Source organism: Hippocampus guttulatus, chromosome 11 (assembly GCF_054856545.1).
Source record: "Hippocampus guttulatus isolate MCC_2025c chromosome 11, RoL_Hgut_1.0, whole genome shotgun sequence".
NCBI lineage: Eukaryota > Metazoa > Chordata > Actinopteri > Syngnathiformes > Syngnathidae > Hippocampus > Hippocampus guttulatus.
The window spans coordinates 3,610,578-3,631,555 of record NC_141271.1 but is presented as its reverse complement, the minus strand read 5'-3'; the positions used below and the strand labels follow the sequence as shown (position 1 = coordinate 3,631,555).

Sequence of the window (20,978 nt, the reverse complement as noted above, 5' to 3'; positions counted from 1 at the left end):
CAACCGATGCAGCTGTAACAAAGTGCTTTTCAGAAAATTTAAAATACTACATCCAAGAAATCTGAATATTGATCCATATACAGTATAAGGTGCATCATGATAAGGTGCACTGTCGGCTTTTGAGAAATTTGAATGCTTTTAAGTGTGCCTTATAGTACGGAAAATACGGTAGCTGTCTTGATGCAAGCTCCAAGTATTTTGAGCACAGCAGAGAGGCATACAATATTTTGACTGAAGGAATTATTTTTCCCCTAGAAATGTTTGTATATCTTCCGTAACTTCACACATTCTTAGTTGTCCTTGTTTGTAATGTATTTGTACGGCGTGGCGCTACTGCCTGATACCTATGTCTCATTGCAGGGCTACGACAACACAGAAAGCAGCGTTCGCAAGGCCAGCGTCTTCTGTCTGGTGGCTATATACTCCGTAATTGGAGAGGAGCTCAAACCCCACTTGGCACAGCTCACTGGCAGCAAGGTACTGACCACTACCAGAGACTGTTTACGTGGACGTCAGTGGTGGGTCGTGCATTTCGGACCTGGGCCTTCATCAGTCCCCACTTAAGTGACCTAATCCACCTCTCAATACCATCACTATCAACTTGTTTTACAAAATGCAGTAATGCATGATACAGTAGAACTCCTCTACAAAGAAATCATGTTTGGAGCCAGAAATATTTCACAACAGGGGACTTTTCACAATAGGAAATTTTATCTCAGCCTTACACACAAACACACACAAAAAACGTATATGTGTACTTTTAATTTTTATTCCAATAGCGCATAAGTATGAGCATACACGTATTTGACACTTCATATAGCCAGCGTAGAAAGAAAAAAAGGGAAAGAAATTGCAAAATTTAAAATCGGCATTCACTTTCACTTCCATCAATTTCTTGCACCTCTTTTACTTTTTTGCTTCCTCCATCTTTCATCTTTATTACTTTTTTCCTGTCTTCAAGCATTGAAGCTTTTCTTTTCTTGTGAAGAGCCTTGGTCTACAAAGGTCCGTTTTATAGCCATTTTATACCAAGCAATGCAACGTTAGTGCTGTGTCTGAAACTATTCATGAAATTTCTAACCACGTGCTAACAATAACAAATACTTCCTGTACTGCTGCGCATGTGTAAACCAGTTGGTGGTTGCTGTTGCCGTTTCCTAGCTAAGCAGGAGGAGTCGCTGTGGCAGGCTGAGGTTGGATTAGACTTTTGCGGAAGGCTTGTTTTCGTTGTAGTGAACCTCATTGCGAGCCAAGGGTGGAGAAAAGGATTTCATATTACGCAACAGGGGGACATTTCATTGTAGGGTTAAGCAGAAAACAGGGAATGGCTTTAATGCATGAAGATTTTTTTCACACTTGGGGGTATTTTCGCACATGTAGGTTTCGTTGTAGAGGAGTCTCACTGTATTACAGCGAGGCATTTTGCTTATTTCAGATGAATGCTATTGTTACCAAAGCAACAAAGATATTAGCCCTTTATCTTCCAGTAAATTGTCCACACACAATTATCTACACCACAATATTAGTTGGAGCAGTACACAATCAATATTTTCCTCATAACATGACAAAAACATAAAAACTGGCAATCAGTTCAGCGTGTGCGCCGCCTACTGTCCGGAGTCAGCTGGCATAGGCTCCCACACGCCTGTGACCCAATTGAGGATAAACATCCTCAATCAAAGACCGCTTTTACACAGTATGGCCTTACAAAACTGACAGGAAAAAAAAAATCCATCATGGAATAAAACTTTATTACTGTCTCTTCTACATTATAAGACGCACCTTCAATGAATGGTCTATATTAGAATAGAATAGAAGCGACAGTAGTGGCTGCGTTTGCGCTATGCATCCACTTGATGGAGCTACCCTAACGGGAATACAATACAATACATTACAGCTTTATTCATATAGCGCTTTCACAACTCCTGCAGCTGTAACAAAGCATTTTACAGAACATTTAAAATACTTTGTCCAAGAAATCAGAATATTGATCCTTACATAAGGTGCATCGGATAACAACGCGCACTGTCAGATTTTGAGAAAATTGAATGCTTTTAGATGCGCCATCTATAGTGCAGAAAATATGGTAACTACAAATAACGATCTTTGAAGTTTTTGCCATGGTACTGTTTCAGTAACAGTATCAAGGTACAGTGAATCTCCTCTACACCGAAATCATGTTTGTAGCAAGAAATTTTTCACAACAGGGGGTTTTTCACTGTAGCAAATTTTATCTCAGATGTAAAAACACACACACACACACAAAACGTATATGTGTACTCTTTATTTTTATTCCAATACTGTACGTAGTGCCCTGAAATGAGCATACACTTACTGTATTTGATACTGTTTAACATTAACATGCAATTGTTTTATATTAATCACTCAACTTTGTCTTTTGGTTTAAAAAAAGTCATTTATACTCTTTTATAAAAAAGGAAGTTTCAATATCTATAATTTGATTTCAAACTTCTATAAAATGCACCTGAAGCATAACAGTACTGTAAAGTATATGCCTATTGTATACAGTACTGTAACACCTTATGAATATGTAATTAATCAATTTAATGATACAAAACTAAGAAAAAAACACCCAAAAATCTGTTACATTTTTTGGTTATGTTCTAAAGCAACATTCAAATTTTCTATCCATTTGTGGAAAAATAATTGATGGAAAATAAAAGTATTGATATGTTCATTTTTAGCTGATTTAAATGGGAATTTAAATCAATGATTTTTGAAATCAAACAATCCTAATCCCAAAGACACTTCATACTGTACAGTACTGTATAGCCAATGTACAGTTGTGCACAAAGAGAAAAAAAGGGAAAGAAATTGCAAAATTTACGATCAGCATTCACTTTCACTTACATCAATTTCTTGGATCATGTCTTTTATTTTGCTTCCTCTGTCTTCCATTTTGATCACTTTTTCCCTCTCTTCCAACGTCAGAGCTCTTCTTGTCTTAGCTGCTTGGCATCCAAAGGTCCGTTTTGTAGCCATTTTAGCAATGCAACGTTCTTGCTGTGTCTGAAACTAACAATAACAAATACTTCCTAGACTACTGCACATGTGTAACTCAGTGTGGTGGTTGCTGTTGCAGTTTCGGAGCAAAGCAGTAGGAGTCGCTGTTGGCTGAGGTTGGATTAGTCTTTTTCGGAAAGCTTGTTTTCGTTGTAGTGAATCTCATCGGGAGGCAAGACCAGAGAAAAAGATTTCGTATAACGGAACAGGGGGATTTTTCGTTGTAGGCGGAGCAGAAAAGTGGGAATGGCTTTCATGCATGACAATTTTTCACACTCTGGGATATTTTCGCCCATGTACAGTAGGTTTCATTGTAGAGGAGTTTCACTGTACTTCATGGAGATATCGTAGCAAAGTAAATATTTTGGTTTCGTGACAACACCAACGTGAACGCTTAAGAGACTTGACTTAAGTGTTGTGGGAGTTAACCACTGTAATTGAAGATTTTTTAAAAATGTCTTTCATATTAATTCATGGCTCATTTGTTTCATTTTTCCATCCGCCTAACCTATACAACCAAAACATTTCTGATATAATTTATTGTAATACAGATTCATTTAGTGCTTGTGTAACGAATAAATGGGAAGAGGACCATGGTTTGCGAAATCGTTCAGCCCTAAATTGAACCCTATCTGTCTGATAAGAAAACTCTTATGAGTGTACCTTGGTGAGTTGCTGCATCAATGTGTTTTGTCTGTGTGGGTTTTTTTTTGCAGATGAAATTACTGAATCTGTACATCAAGCGGGCCCAGACCACAAACAGCAATAGCAGCAGTTCCTCCGATGTCTCCTGTCACAGTTAATGGAGGGATGGTTCACTGGAAATCCTGCAGACGAACCTTGCCAACCATCTCGTGGTCCCAACGGCTTCAAACGCCACCTACTCTTCTGGAAATCACATCATTTTATTGCAGTTTTCTCACGATTAACTGGATTATTTTTACTCTTCCGCACAGCGCTCTTGTTCTGACAACTTTGGAATGTAGTGTGGGTGAGGAGAGATTATTTTTATCCCCCGCCCCCTTCCCCTTTATGAATCACGTTGCGATCGTTATATGACTGTGCACCGTTCTCTCGTTTCTGCTTTAGCGATCAGATTTAGCGAAATCTATTCGGTGAATGACATGCATTAACATTTGGGTGGGATAAAATAAATTGAATTTAAAACCAATCCTGCACTATGTAAAATAAATAAATAAATAGTACTGTATTATAATTTCAGGTAGTATTTAAAGTAAATTCGAATCAAGAGGAGACTCTGCATTGAATGTTTTGTTTTTTAATCTCATTTTAAATTGGCTACAATCCGCTCTCTGTAAAAAAAAAAAAAACTTAAAAAAACGTTTTATGTTCAATATGCTTTTCTCAAGCTTGTTTGCGCGGCGGCTGTTGGGCTGAAGTCACTTGAGTGGCAAGACAGTTTTAAGCTTTGTAAATACTGCAAATGTCTTTTGTAGGTCCGAGTTGGGCGAGACCAACAATCTGGCGCTGTAGCCATGTTCTTGTCATGCACACACTAAGGTTTCTTTACGGCAACTCCAACGAGGGTCTGGCATGTATAAAAGTGTAAACTATCAGCTAACGAAAACTGTGAATCTGTTGGCGGGGGGTGGGGGGGGGGCCTGACCCTTGTAAAGATGCAAACAGTATTCTCCTGGAAAACCCCATCACAAGTTAGTTCGTCTCGAGACTTTTAGACCACTGCTTTTTGGCATTTCTGCCGAATATAAGTTGCCTCCGTAAATCTTTTGCACGTTAGCCTGCTTTGAACTTGCGGCACGTCGTCATTGTGCTGTGCGAAAAGCACAGTGGCTGCTCAAGTGCACTTGCAACATTGTACTGCTCAGTGCTTCAATATAGGCCAGCGACCGTTTTCGTCTCGCATTTGGTCGACACAACATTCAGACAGATTGTTTTCATTTGCAGCAAGGTGTCGATAGGTATGGAAAAGCTTTAAATGTTTGGAGTTCAAGTACTTTTCTTGGGTGAAATGTGATTATATCAAATACGATCCACTGTTCAAGATGGCAAAAGTGGTACCGATTTAGGATTTGAAATTAAGCTGCTGTACAAAGCCTCTTTACTTGATGTGCTGAGCGATTTCACTGAGAATCCCTTGCAAAGCAGGCCCCTTCTTCTGACTCAAGTCAATGAATGTACAGTATATAATTACCCTTTCTCCACAAGGCACGTTTTGTTTTAGAATGTCACATTAGTTTCGAGGTACTGAAAGTAGCCCTCATCTGATACTTCTTGAATTTGACATCTTTTTGACAGTTTAAATAATGGTCAAGTCCGTTAGTTGTCCAATGGAAAATGTGTCAAATTTGTTACTGCTGTTGCGGGGGATTTAATGAGCACTACGTCCATACACAATGAGGCAGTATTCCGATTGCAAACAATTAACTTTTGTTTGTGTTTTGTTATTTTGCCATGCAAAATGTGTTCGCGTATTTATTTTCCTTTATAATATTTGATCTTATTTTGTCAACCTCGACAAAAGGATGTTTTTGGTTCACAGCCCCCACTTGATCGTCTTGCAACAATAAAAATTGTTTGCTCGGGTAATAAACAGACTTGATGATCTGGAAATTCTCTGGCTGTTTTTTTGTGTTGCTCAACTTGCAAGTAAGTTTCTAAGCGTGCTGAACCTTGCTCTATGACTCAAACTAGGTTCCCTGCAGCAGCAATGTCTACATAGCCATTTCCAACCATGCATCCATCCTACCATTACGCTCCCCTTATCCTGGAACGGCATTTCAACATTAACCAAGTGAGTAGCAAAATATAAACGCTTTAAAGTTTTCATTCATTTCTCAATGCGGAGATGGCATCGCGCTGTAAAACAAACTTCCAAAAAACTAAAAATACACACACACACACACGCATATATATCCATCCATTTTCCGAACCGCTTGATCCTCACTAGGGTCGCGGGGGGTGCTGGAGCCTATCCCAGCTGTCTTCGGGCAGTAGGCGGGGGACACCCTGAATCAGTTGCCAGCCAATCGCAGGGCACACAGAGACAAACAACCATCCACGCCCACACTCACACCTAGGGACAATTTAGAGCGTCCAATCAACCTGCCATGCATGTTTTTGGAATGTGGGAGGAAACCGGAGCACCCGGAGAAAACCCACGCAGGCCCGGGGAGAACATGCAAACTCCACACAGGGAGGCCGGAGCTGGAATCGAACCCGGTACCTCTGCACTGTGAAGCCGACGTGCTAACCACTGGACTACCGGGCCGCCACACATATATATATATGTATATATATAAAAATCCATTGTCTATTAAGGTGAAAAAGCCTTTTTTGTCATGGACCAGACTGTAAAATACTAAATCATAACAGTTCACAAAGCTTGGGCCAGTCCATTTTCCGAACCGCTTTCTTGACAATTTGGGGTGTTCCATTAACCTGCCTTGCATGTTTTTGGAATGTGGGAAGAAACCGAAGTACCCAGAGATAACCCACGCAGGCACTGGGGAAACATGCAAACTCCACACAGGAAGGACATAGCCGTAATCGAACCCTACACCTCTGCATTGTGAGGCCAACGCGCTACCCAGTCGTCCACCGGGCCAGTCAATGGAGATGTGCCTCAGAATATTGTTTGCTGCCTAGGCAAAATTCCTACCCACCTACTGTAACTCCATAAGCTTTCCCCAAGGTTCTGCTCAAAGTAATGTGCTTCTTTTGTTCACATACAGAGATAAAATTCCATACACATCGTTAAACAAAAATGTGTCACTTTTTATGTGATAAAAATTACTTATGGTGTCGTGAAATTTTGGTCTCTGAACAATCCTGATGGTTTACCAACCCTCGTCGTATCATATTACATTATCGACGGGCAAAATGCGATTGAACGGGCGTGACAAATCCAGGGACAGAAAGTCAACCTTAGTTCAGGTCATTCTTGTATTGTCCAGATGAGGGCGCAGCTACTACTGAAATAATATACTGGACTTGGTATTGCTCCTGCTTTCTGAGTGCAGTAAATTGACGGATCAACGATTCGAAGAAATCGTGACGGAATGTCTCAATAAAATGTAACACTTGGAGAACGATATAATCATGGTTGATTTTATCATTAAACAAAATACATACGATCACACTGAATTCATCATAAGTTATGTTTTTGCAGTTACGTTTGTGTTACTGGCGCATTCTTCGGGGTGTTTCAAGCATGGAACACTTCCTAATGTCGAGTTTGGAAAGTGTTGGAAATGACGTACCGGTACCAATGTGGTCATTACAGTCTAGATATCGACAACTTTGATTTGGTAAAATAATAGTACAGAATAAACTCCATTCACAAAATGCTTGTGAGGACAGGCTGTGATGTATAATGTCGTTCAAGAAGAGCGCACTGTTAGGTCCTAAGAAGACTTTTAAAAAAATGTTTTTTAAATTAATGTATTACATCCCCAAGAGCTAAAATTCTCTTTCTTCGATGGTCAGTAAAGATGAAAATGATCCTGATCATCTTGCACTGTCCAGCCATAAATTAACAACAGCTGTGAAAAACGGAGTAACCTTAAAAAAAAAAAAAAATCAAATGAACCATCATTTAGATTAATTAAGCGTCAAAGTTGATATCCAGTCAATAACTTACATATATCCATATTGCTATTTTTGAGTGCTTTTGTCTGGGAAGGGCAAGTAACTTGCCATCAGAGTTTCCAATAAAAAAGTCGATTGCAGCACAGAGATTATACAATAAGGATGATAATGAAAGAAAACCATCATTTTGTGTGTTTGGGGACATACCGATGAAGTTTCAATAAATTTGTACAATGCAGAAGAATATTATCCATCCAAACCAGTAAAATGTGTGCCCCCGAAAAATGAATGGATGGCCAAACACACACACACACACACACACACACATTAGACTGTTGATTGACTTTTTGGAACAGTTCCACACAATTTCCTAAAATTAAATTCACATCAATCGTAAACAAGCAGCAGCGTTCTGGACCTTGCACCGCGCAGCCCACTGACACCCACTCTGCCTCCTGTTGCTAGCTCTAACTTTTGCACATTGATGATAGCACAATGTGGCATTTGTGACTCTATTTTAATGTGGATGTTGTGCAGGATTGACAAAGATGTCTTCCTCTGAGAATGGACGAGATTTACTGGCCCCACATCCTTTCTGATCTCCTATTACTGTGACAACCCCTCGACCCTTGGGGGTCATTAAAAAACTCCAGAATGGTCCGTCTGGCTCCCAGCCCATTTCACATTGCTTGTTTTCCTTCCAAATTGCTATATTTATCAGGGACAAGATGCCAAGGCCAAGTCCAAGCATACATATTCCTCACAGTTCACACCAATATCCCATTCCATTCTAGTTGTAGGTCTTAAATGCTGTAATTTTTTTGCATTTTCAAAAACACAGCATCGATGAAAAGGAAAACAAACTAAATAAAGAGCTGGGATTGCGACATTCGTTGCCATGATGTGGCCTGACTGACACAGTGGTCCGTTGGTTAGCACGTCCACCTCACAGTACAGAGGTGCAAGGGTTTGATTCCACCTGTATAGAGTTTGCATGTTCTCCCCATTACTCGGATTTGTGTGCATCAACATGTGAGATAGCTACCAACCAAGAAACAAATAAACACAGCTTCAAAGCAAAAATGTACAATATCAAGCAAGAGTTCCCTTTTTATGTGCCTTGCTAAGCCATTTTGCATTGGATTGGGCTTTTGGGCGACCTCGCGGCAATGATTCTTCATTTAAGTGGGTATTGATTTTCTTGCGAGGTGCAGATTTGCACAATCAAGAAAGACAATCCAACTGAATGGTAAACACATCAAAACAGCCCATTATGGTATTTGGGATGAATACTCTGCCCCCCCCCCAAAAAAAAGGTCAACAGTTGATCATCGGATGTTCATTTCAACACCGGTAGACCTCACAATCTGTGTTATGTCCTGCGTTACCTACCTAAAATGTAAATGCTGAGTGGGATACAACAGAAATTCTAAATACGACAGTAAAATAATCTTTTTTTTAAGATGGTCCAGACAAGAAAAGTGGTAGTTGCTCAGGTGTGCACTGAGTCACGTGACTCACCTCGCAGACAAGAAGCAGAAACATCCTTCTCGGGAATGCCAATCTGTACAACATTGCTGCTTATTGGGCTCGATATCAATGGGTCTTTACTGGTCCGTCAGTGTTGGAGTTCAAGGAACGTGTGACAATAATATCGCACATTTTACATAAGGAGTAAGGAGTTGTCATTTTATGAGTGACCGAGTTTAGTAACGCGTTACAATTCGAGCTGGCACGCAGAAGGAAATCTTGAATAAACACTCTAGGGGCAGCCTATAAAGGAAAGACAACGCTTTTAAAAGACTAGAAGATGATGTGTTGAAAACAATAGAAAAGGACATTTTGGTTTGGAGAAAGCGAGAGCGGGCGGCCCGGTGGTCGACTGATTAGCCCGTTGACCTCACAGTGCAGAGGTCGTGGGTTCGATCCCGGCTCCAGCCTTACTGTGTGGAGTTTGCATATTCTCCCGTGCCTGCGTGGGTTTTCTCCGGGTACTCGGGTTTCTTCCCACATTGCAAAAATATGCATTGCATGTTAATGGCACACTGAAATTGTCCCGAGGTGTGAGTGAGCGTGGATGGTTGTTCGTTTCTGTGTGCCCTGCAATTGGCTGGCAACCAGTTCAGAGTGTCCCCCAGACAGCTGGCACAGGCTCCAGCAAGCCCGCGACCCTCGTGAGGCAAAGCGTATCAGAAAATGGATGAATGATTTCTTTGCCCCTTGTAGGTTTTAGTTTCTTCAAGTGGAAGGGTACCAACAATTTTGTCCGTTTTATATCGTATGATTATGTAGATTTTCATTCAAGTGCCAGCATCACAGAGATACAACGATAATCGAAACCCTAATCGCTCATCTGTTCCAACTGTGAGAATGGGAAAATTGTTTTACACTCATAAAATGTTGCTGTGAATAAATTCGTGTTTATCAGAGACAGATGCGTGACAATATGGTTTCTGATCTTTTTGGGGGCTCCACACTTTGGAATTAATTTGTCACTGCATTTACACCACAAATCTGATCTCGGGCCTCAGCACAGCAATTCAAATGCACCGGCTGTTGTTGTGGAGCTCTGCTGACGTCAATCTTCCAACAGATTTGCCCGACTAACATGTTTCCTGGTGTTCCTCCAAGCTTCAGATCATGATTTACAGTGTACATCACACCTGACACATCCTTAAGGCATGGTTCAGGGCAAATTCCAAAAGAAGAGAAAAGGTGTCATCAAACACAATAATGCATTTACTTTTTATTGCCATAATTGTGGTTGTACGCTTATGCCTGTGAGCACATTTCCCATTCAACAATTCAGTGGCACGAATCCAAGGATAACCAAGTCTATTACTCGTAGAAACATATTTTTGAGTTGCACTGACTGTATTCCACCATCACATGGCTTCCAGATTGTCTCTTTTAGTTTGTTAGGTACTGTTTATTCCAAGGTTAATAAATTCTCTCCACAGGTACACTCTCCCCAAACAAGGAAAAACTGGATTTTTAAAGCCTGCTTGGATTGGGATCGGTTGCTCTAGCAAAATGACAATTGAAGTTTATGTTTGATATTTGAGTATTTATCTGCCAGTGCAAGTGATACTCTCTGTCACCCCCACCCACAGTCTGACGTGAGATGTGTGATAATGCTTTGCCACCTAAAATGGGACACTTTGCCACTTTTAGAGTGCTAAAAGCCTAGTTGTCAGGTGATGACTGAAGCACGAAACACTATGCTGGAGTTGCAAAAAATGTTTTTGTTTGGTCATTTTTGTAAGAAACCCAGTAAAAATGCGGCATCATTTTTCTTGTCCTAAGGAAATTTTGAACATGTTCAAGAGTAGTTTTGAACAATGGAGCAATAGTAATGGAGTAGTTCTGTTGGGCAGTGACAATTGATCTTGGGCAGATCTTTGCTGTCTTAAGTCATATTTGTTCGACCAGTTCATTTTATGTCAATCACAAAGAGAGCTGAGATAGGCACCGGCACGCCCGCGACCCTCGTGAGGATAAGCGAATTTGAAGACGGATGGATGGATGGATGGAACTTGGTTTCCACATGAGTTTGCTGTTTTACACAGTTGAAAACAGATAATTTAACTACCTAATAATTAAAAATCCATATCATGTTTACGTCTTGACAGTACTTTGAAGTATAGATGTGTGGGACAATTGGTCACTCATCATTGTAGTTCCTGCAATGTCACATGGGCGACACGGCCAATCGGGTTCATTAACACCGCATGTAACATGTTTTGGTTCAAGCAGATGTAGGCAGCTTAAGTGACAAGCTGCCTACTCATTCCATCTTATTTACGTTACTTTTCTTTTCACTGTGCTTGAAGGTGTGTTGGGGAAGGGAAAGATACAACCTGCAGGAGAAGGGCCGTCGAGGCCCAGAGTTGGTAACCCCTCCTCTAGGGTTTTCTCATTTAGCCATGTAGGTTGACAAGCAATGAACTTGAATATGTCTTGTTTATTGTTTTGTGTCCATATACTTCTGTCTGTTTGCTGCCATGCAATTTTAAAGGTGGCCCAAAGATGTGGAAGAAGTAGAAATCATTTATTTCCAACACTATTTTGTCTTCATTTCATTGCTTCTGTCTGGCCTTGTGGCTTCCAGTCTTCTGTGGGTTATTTTTTTTTTGGGGGGGTCCAAACAGATTCCAGCTTCGATGTGTTGCCATGCACATATTATTTTGTCCAATGCCTTGGGTGCAGGCTCCACCACACACACACACACGCACACAGACACACACACGCACGCACCCACACACACACACACCAGTGAAATTGCTGATTCATCTTTTAGCCAATCATATTCAAGATTCACCTGCGAAAACCCTTCCTGCAGGCCCCATGATGAGTGTTGGAAGATAAATGTAACTGTGTTTTTTTTCCTTTGGTAATATCTTCAAATACATGAAATGCTCTTTAATGCCTCACATCGGCCTCCTTCCGATCGTGCGTGTGGATGAGAGTGCAAAAGTGACTATACAGACAATCGTCTGTGACTCTGCAAAGGTGTTTTTAGGATCTGTTTAAGAACACGCTCTGCAGTGTGAAATTAACCCGAGTTATATAGTGGTTTTTTTTGGGCAGAGGATGGTCATTTGACCACAAATGTTATTACTCTGGGTTTTCATGATAACGTGAATGCAATTAGAATTGAGAAGGATTCGTTCACTGTTTTTGGTGTGACTGACCTGATTGTATTATTGACTTTGTGGGCAGTTTTCACACAAAAATTGTGAAACAACATAAATTGTGCCCTACTGCTGTTTTGTAAGAGCTGTCAGAAATAATTTTAAGTTTTGAATTGAAATTTTCTAACATGTACAGTATTTAAGGTTGTGAGGCATGGGATGCACTGTATAGTGTTGGTATGAACACTCATTACCTTCGTGTTAATCTAAACCAGGGGTGTCAAACTCAAATACACAGTGGGCCAAAATTTAAAACTTGGACAAACTCGCGGGCCAACATTGATATTTATTGAAAAATTTCCTTCAGATATAACAATGAACCCGTGCATTTGGACACAAACAACTTTTGCTTAAACACTGAATATGGAACAAGCAAAGCTGAATGCTTTATGATGTATAGCTTAATATTGCACACGTGCAAAATTGAATATCAAATTTAAAAAAAACACATAAATGGCATTTATTCCTTAAATAAAATTTAAATGAAAATTGTATGCCTTTTATTTATTTGCAGCCTTCTGATTTAAATTTCAAAAGTAAACTTTTTCCACAGGCTAATAATAAATTAACTAACAATAATATCCTTCAATGAAAGTACAACCATTCAAGCCCATGCCTTGGAGAAGAAGCAAGAAAGTGCTCAAAGAAAACATGAATTACTACTCAGTTTGCAACACACTGATCTACTCTGAAGTGCTCAAGCCAGATACCTGGCACCTCTTCTTGGATGCCAGTTCATTGATGTCCGGGGTCAGGCTCCGAGCTGAGGAAATCCTTAGGATTGAGCAAAGGTGTTCATCAGTCAGACGTCTCCCGCGAGCTGTTTTGATCATCTTCATCGAGGAGAATAGTTGCTCACATAGATAAGTGCTGCCGAACATGGAGAGCATCTGAGCATCTTGGGTGCGGAGCTGAGGCATTGTGTCAGGGATGAAATTGGTAAACTGCGCAGCGCCCACAGCGTCATACTTTGACTTCAGCGTGTCACTACACTGGAGTTCAATCAGCTCCATTTGGAGGTTGGTTGGTGCATTTTCCACATCAACTGCAAACGGATTGCTCAGTAGTTCAAACCTACATTTCTGGACATCAAAGTCGGCAAATCGCTGGGCAAACTCAGCACAGAGTGCGCAGAGTTTATCAGCAAACTGTGCACGTGGAAACACGGTGGTTGAGATGTGCATTGAAATGGTTTGGCAGCAGGGAAAATGGCCCAGGTTCCCTTGGAGCATCTGATTCTCCCACAAGCACAGTTTAGTTTTAAAGGCCCTCGCTGCAGCGTACATGTCTGTGATGATACGTTCCCTCCCCTGAAGCTGCAGGTTTAGTGCATCGAGATGGATTGTGATGCCACACAGAAAGGCCAGTTCACCCAAAAACTTTGGCTCACGGAGCTCCACAGTGTCTTTCCCTTTGCTGTCCAGGAACTGACATGTTTCCTCACGCAGCTCAAAATATCGGTTCATTACTTTCCCTCTGTGTGATACGGCACATCCTCGTATTCTGAACCACATTCCTCGAGAAAAGACTTGAACTGGCGGTGATTCAGACCTTTTGCTCTTATAAAGTTCACTGCTTGTGTTACTGAGGTCGTAACATGTTCCATCTTTAGGACTTTGCCACACAGTGATTCTTGATGTATGATGCAGTGGTAAACAGTTAGCTCACCTGCACAGTTCTCCAACCGCATCCTCTCCTGAACCCTGCCCACCAGTCCACTCTTTTGACCGCACATTGCTGGCGCGCCATCTGTCGTTAGTCCCACAAGTTTATCCCACGGCAGCTTCATTTCAGTGACACAGGTGGAAACCTCTTCAAATATGTCATTTCCTGTGGTGGTGCCATGCATTGATTTTAATCCCAAAAGTTCCTCCGTAACACACATATTTGAGTCCACTCCACGGATAAAGACTGACAGCTGGGCAGTATCACATGTGTCGCTGCTCTCATCCACAGCAAATGAGAATGCAACAAAACCTTTTCCCTTCTCCGTCAGCTGCTCAAATAGGTTGGTGGCAAGTTCACATGAGCGAGCAGCGATTGTCTTCCTGCTCAAGCTCACATTTGAAAATGCTTTCTTTTTCTCTGGGCACACAAGATCACAAACTCTCATCATGCACTTTTTCACTGTCATGATCCGTATTTGGCAGCAGGTGGCACGTGTTCACTTCTGTCGCCTGCACACCTGCTGCCTATTTGCCAGAGATTGCACCTGCTATATCTAGGCGCTCCGACAGTCAAATCACTGCCGGAGTATTGCATGCCGTGCCACTGCTGTTGCCTATGATTGCAATTCTTATTCGATACCATTCGCTGTTGGTTAAATTTTCGTCGTCCCAAAGGAATCATTATATTAGCGTACGTGAACTAGTACTTGTCTTAACATATTTTCCTTGCCATTTTTTGCAAGCGTTTTCTGTTGTCGCGTTTCCTTATTTCCTGGTTCTCGTTTTCACCAGCGCTTTCTGTTGTTTATTTGACGGGGTTTTGTTTGTAATAAATATTTTTGTTTTGACGAAGTCCTTGTCGGTGTCTGCTCCTTCGGGGATCCACTTATTCTCTGTTATGTATGAAGCAGTTCCCTTTTCCTGCTTCGTGCGTAACGTGACAGAATACTCCGGCCACCATGGATCCCGCAGACATTGGGAAGGTTTTGTCGGCTCTGTCCCGTCAAGAGCAGCTTAGGAGTCAGCAGGACCGAGCCATTTCAGAGCGCCGCGGCGCGGTTTCCATGCTGGCTCACAAGTTCGATGATTACGAACCTCGCGTAGTCAAATCAGAAGGGCGGAGAGCACCTACCCCGGAGCTTCGACATGTTACCCTGGAGGTACCCGTCCAGTCTCCTCCATTTAGTAGGGAACCAATGCTTCCCACCCTCCACGTTATGGAGGCGAGCATGGTCAGTGCGGGCAATTCCTCCACCAGTGCTCGCTCGTTTTTGACCTGCAGCCTTCCGTCTATGTCAGTGATGATGCGAAGGTCGCATATATCATGAGCCTATTGGCTGGTCGGGCAGCGTCACGGGCAATTGCAGTGAGCGAAGCACAACCGAGCCTCCGGTCTTCCTTCCCCGGCTTCGTGGCGGCATTTCGCCGTGTGTTCCATCATCCCGTGCGGGGAAGAGAGGCTGAGGGCAGGCTATTAGAGCTCCGCCAAGGGAGACAATTCGTGGCGGACTACTCGATTGACTTTCGCATTTTGGCCGCCCAAAGTGGCTATGGCAACCGGGCGCTGTGTGGCTTGTTTCGTCGCGGACTTAACAATACACTTAAAGACGAACTGGCCACCCGCGACAACAGTTCCAACCTAGAGGAGTTGATCGATCTCTCTCTGCTCCTGGACAACCGCCTGAGAGAGAGGAGCCGGGAGCACGGAAGCGGTTGGTTCCCGTTCCAGCATACAGCGGACCAAGGTGCATCCAGCGAGATCACTCGGACAGCTGGGTCCGGGGACCACCCCAGCGCCCGGAGGGCTGCCGCCAGGGAGGAGCCGACGCAGCTGGGGGGCGGAAGTTCCAGTCCGGAGGAGAGACGGCATCGGTTCGTGGACCAGGCGTGTTCCAACCGTGGTCTACAAGGACATCGAGCCGCATCCTGCCCATCGGAACCCCAACCGACTACGCCTCGTCGAGTACTGTGAGTCACGACCCCGCGCCGAATCTCGAGAGCCTCAGAGAGTCGACTCTCGGCCGGGACACCCCAGAAGACTTGAACTCGAGGGGGAGATCTACGGGGCGTCTCGGGCGCGACAGATCAGGGCTCTGATAGACTCGGGTGCCGACGACTGCTTTCTGGACACCGACATTGCCTCAGAGATAGGCTGTTTGACCGAGGAATTAGCCGAAAAGAAACGGGTTCACGATCTCGATGGGCGCCTTCTGGCAGTGGTAACCCGGATCACAGAACCGCTTAAGCTCAGGTTGTCAGGGAATCATGTAGAGCACAGACGGTTTTATTTAATGCATTCCCGAGCCGTTCCGGTTATTCTCGGCTTGCCCTGGCTCAAGACACACGACCCAATTATATCATGGAACCGCCCGGCCATAGAAATATGGAGTCCGTTTTGTCACGAGCATTGTTTGCGGTCGGCCGTAGGGGGGCATACGCGTGTCTGTAACGATGCCCCTGAAGTCATCTGCCTTGACCGGGTGCCTAGTTACTATCACGATCTGAAACAGGTTTTTAGCAAGGATCGCGCCCGATCTTTGCCTCCGCACCGTCCGTACGACTGTGCCATAGACCTGCAGGTGGGCGTCCCGCTGCCGAGCTCCCGATTATATCAGGTGTCTCATCCAGAACAAGAGGCATTGAGGGACTATATTAATAGCTCGCTCGCTGCAGGTCTCATCAGACCATCACGATCACCGTTAGGTGCCGGGTTCTTCTTCGTAGAGAAGAAGGACAAGTCGTTACGGCCGTGTGTGGATTATCGTGGGCTAAATGACATTACAATTAAGAATAAATACCCACTTCCGTTGTTAGATTCCGCCTTCGCTCCCTTACAATCTGCCACCATTTTCTCAAAATTAGACTTGCGTAGTGCGTACCATCTGGTTCGCGTGCGAGAAGGGGATGAGTGGAAGACGGCTTTTAAGACCCCATTAGGCCATTTTGAATATTTGGTCATGCCTTTTGGTTTGACTAATGCTCCCGCTGTCTTCCAGAGTCTGGTCAACGACGTGTTGAGGGACATGCTGAATGTATTTTGTTTCGTTTACCTCGATGATATTTTGATTTTCTCCCGGTCAGTACAGGAGCACAAACAGCACGTCAGGCTCGTTTTACAACGGTTATTATAGAACAGGCTCTTCGTCAAGGCAGAGAAGTGTGAGTTCCATGTACAAGCCATCTCGTTCCTGGGATTTGTCATTGAGCAGGGTAAGCTGAGAGCCGACCCCGTAAAGACCAGGGCGGTGGTGGAGTGACCTACGCCCACCAGCCGCAAGGAACTACAACGCTTCTTGGGGTTTGCCAACTTTTACAGAAGATTCATCCGTAACTATAGCCAACAGGCTCTTCCGTTAACCAGGTTGACTTCTGTTAAGTTCCCGTTCAAATGGGACCCGGACACAGACACAGCGTTCGCGAACTTAAAGAAAGCCTTCACCAATCCACCTGTACTGCAACATCCTGATCCTGACCACCCGTTTGTCGTAGAGGTGGACGCCTCGGATTCAGGAGTGGGGGCAGTTTTGTCTCAACGTTCTCCGGTTGACCAGAAGCTGCACCCCTGCGCCTTTTTCTCTCGTCGTCTCAGCACCGCCGAGGCGAATTCCGACGTGGGAAACCGTGAACTTTTAGCTGTAGTTGCGGCACTACAGGAATGGAGACACTGGCTCAAGGGGACTAAAGAACCTTTCACTGTTTTTACAGACCATAAAAACCTGGAGTGCATTCGGTCCGCTAAAAGACTGAATTCGCGACATTTCACCCTCACATATTGTCCCGGATCCAAGAACACCAAGCCTGACGCCCTCTCCCGCCTCCACGGTACCGCGGAAAAGGATCCCACGCCAGGAGCAATCCTTTCGGACCATTGCATTCTGGGGGCTTTGAGGTGGGAGATCGAGCGGAGGATTCAGGAGGCTCAAGACGGGGTACAAGTTCCGGCTGAATGTCCCGCAGGGAAGCTATTTGTGCACCATCACCGCGGTCGGAGGTGTTGCAGTGGGGGCACGTGTCCAAGGTGGCTTGCCACCCCGGAGTGACCCGGACATTTCATCTCGTCTCCCAGCGGTTCTGGTGGCCTGAGCAACGGAAGGATGTCATGGAATACATCAACGCCTGTTCCGCCTGCGCCTGCGGCAAGGCCTCGCGTCGGCCTCCGGCTGGATTGCTCCAACCTCTACCCATTCCTCCTCGACCTTGGTCCCACATCGCCCTAGACTTCGTCACGGGTCTTCCTCCGTCCCGTGGGCGGTCCGTCATTCTAACCATTGTGGACCGCTTCTCTAAATCGGCCCACTTCATCCCGCTGTCCAAGTTGCCGTCGGCATTGGAGACCGCCGACCTCCTCGTAAAGCATGTTTTCCATCTCCATGGCATCCCGCTGGACATTGTATCCGACCGGGGGCCCCAGTTCGTGTCCAAGGTGTGGAAGCGGTTCTGCCGGTCCCTGGGGGCCACGGTGAGTTTGACGTCGGGATACCACCCGCAGTCCAATGGGCAGGCGTAGCGCACTAACCAGGATCTGGGGGCGGCCCTCCGTTGCGTGTGTCTCCACCGTCCCTCGTCCTGGGCTGACCACTTACCTTGGGTGGAGTATGCGCACAACACCCTCGTCTCTTCAGCTACTGGGCGGTCCCCTTTCATGACGGCCTACGGATACCAACCACCGCTGTTCCCGTCCCAGGAGGGTCAGGTGGAGGTTCCGTCGGTGCAGTTCCACCTCAAACGGGCTCATCGCGTGTGGAAGGAGGCCAGGGCCGCATTGTCCCGTACCGCGTCCAGGAACCGGCAGATCGCGGACCGTCGGCGACGCCCGGCGCCGACCTACGTGGTGGGGCAGAAAGTGTGGCTGGCTACGAGGGACCTGCGCCTGGCCGGCACATCTGCCAAGTTGGGGCCACGGTTCACCGGACCGTTTGTGGTGGACTCCGTCGTCGGCCCCGTCACAGTCAAGCTCCGGTTGCCGGCCTCAATGAAGGTTCACCCCGTGTTCCACGTCTCGCTGATCAAGCCGGTGGCGACCAGTCCCTTGGCTCCGTCTCCCACCCCGCCTCCTCCTCCGCGGGTTGTCGACGGTGACCCCGTGTACACTGTGCGGGCCATCCTGGACTCTCGGCGCAGGGGTAAGGGGTTCCAGTATCTGGTCGACTGGGAGGGCTATGGGCCAGAGAATCGGCAATGGGTCCCCCGCTCCTGGATCTTAGATCCGTCCCTGATTCGTGACTTCCACGCTTCTCACCCGTCCAAACCGGGTGGGCCGCCGGGAGGCGTCCGTTGAGGGGGGGGGTACTGTCATGATCCGTATTCGGCAGCAGGTGGCACGCGTTCACTTCTGTCGCCTGCACACCTGCTGCCTATTTGCCAGAGATTGCACCTGCTATATCTAGGCGCTCCGACAGTCAAATCACTGCCGGAGTATTGCATGCCGTGCCACTGCTGTTGCCTATGATTGCAATTCTTATTCGATACCATTCGCTGTTGGTTAAATTTTCGTCGTCCCAAAGGAATCATTATATTAGCGTACGTGAACTAGTACTTGTCTTAACATATTTTCCTTGCCATTTTTTGCAAGCGTTTTCTGTTGTCGCGTTTCCTTATTTCCTGGTTCTCGTTTTCACCAGCGCTTTCTGTTGTTTATTTGACGGGGTTTTGTTTGTAATAAATATTTTTGTTTTGACGAAGTCCTTGTCGGTGTCTGCTCCTTCGGGGTTCCACTTATTCTCTGTTATGTACGAAGCAGTTCCCTTTTCCTGCTTCGTGCGTAACGTGACATTCACGAACTCTCCCTCATTGAAGGGCCGCGTTGATTTCGCAATTTCTGCCGCCACAATAAAACTAGCCGCTACAGCAGCCTCACTTTGCGTTGTGGCTTTTTTAAACATAGTCTGTTGTGTCGCCAAACGTCTTTTCATCTCCTCCGCTTTCTGGCGCCGCTGAGTCGTGTCCATGTCCTTGTACTTGTCGGGGTGTTTTGTTTCATAGTGTCGTCGTATATTGTACTCCTTGTTTATAGTCACGTTGGCTCCACATACAAGACACACAGGTTTGTCTTTTAGATTTATAAAAATATATTCTGTCTCCCACCTGTCCAGAAAAGTCCTGTTTCCTGCCTTTTTTTTCGCCATTTTTGGGAGAGGTAGCGCGGTGCCAGTAGTTGTGTGAGGTAGCGAGGTATACTGCCAACAACGGAGAGAGTGTTCATTGGTCCCGAGGGAGGCGTCAAAACACCCGCTGAGCATTTTGGGATTTGTAGTATCAGCGGTACATGCGCTGTATAAGACCGGCGGGCCAGCTCTAATAGTAATTTAGTATTGCCTTGCGGGCCAAATATAATTACACTGCGGGCCAAATATGGCCCGCGGGCCAGAGTTTGACACCTATTATCTAAACCCTCAGAAGTCTCCTTATTATTGCTCTGTCAACACTGCATTTTGTTGCTATAACACACTCTGGGATGTTGAACATTAAACATTTTCGTAACTTCGTACTAACATTTATTACTTTAACACGGGGCAGTGTGGATGCATATAGACATTTTGCTGGTATTAAAATTAACACCATAGATGTTGAATTAACACCAGCAGATTTGCTGTGCTGAACAATCCATCCATCCATTATCTGTCGCGGGCTGGAGCCATCACAGCCATCTTTGGGCAGTAGGCACTGTCCACCCTGGACAAAGCACCTCATTGAGGACTGTTCTAGCAATGATATTGCAAATGAGACGAGGACACTGCAAAACTACCTAGACCTGGCCACCCGTCTGAACTGTAAGCCCAAACAAGGAGCGCAGAGATCAAGCGATCCAGCCAAGGGGCCCATGATCACTCTGAACGAACTGCAGAGATCCACAGCTGAGGTGTGGGAATCTTACTCCCCACAAATTTGTCTTTTTGGAAGAAAGACATATCTCAAAGATTATCTTTAAAACTCATGTTTTAAGTGTTGAGCCACCTGGGAGAGACACCAAACATGCGTAAGACGGTGCTCTCATCAGATAAAACCAAAAGTGAGCTTTTTGGGC

General features: G+C 44.8%; 1 protein-coding gene and 1 pseudogene across 1 annotated transcript in view; one reads left to right on the top strand and one right to left on the bottom strand.

The window, feature by feature from the left end:
• clasp1a (cytoplasmic linker associated protein 1a) overlaps positions 1-5,616 on the top strand; it is a 90,684-nt gene extending 85,068 nt beyond the window's left edge. The window contains exons 44-45 of the mRNA XM_086122943.1: positions 361-477; positions 3,741-5,616. Of these exons, the coding sequence (XP_085979069.1) occupies positions 361-477; positions 3,741-3,827 (204 nt within the window). The 3' untranslated portion in view covers positions 3,828-5,616. The remainder of the gene's footprint in view (positions 1-360; positions 478-3,740) is intronic.
• A 7,354-nt stretch (positions 5,617-12,970) lies between these two features.
• Positions 12,971-20,079, bottom strand: LOC147197822 (general transcription factor II-I repeat domain-containing protein 2B pseudogene; annotated as a pseudogene).
• Positions 20,080-20,978: the final 899 nt, after the last annotated feature.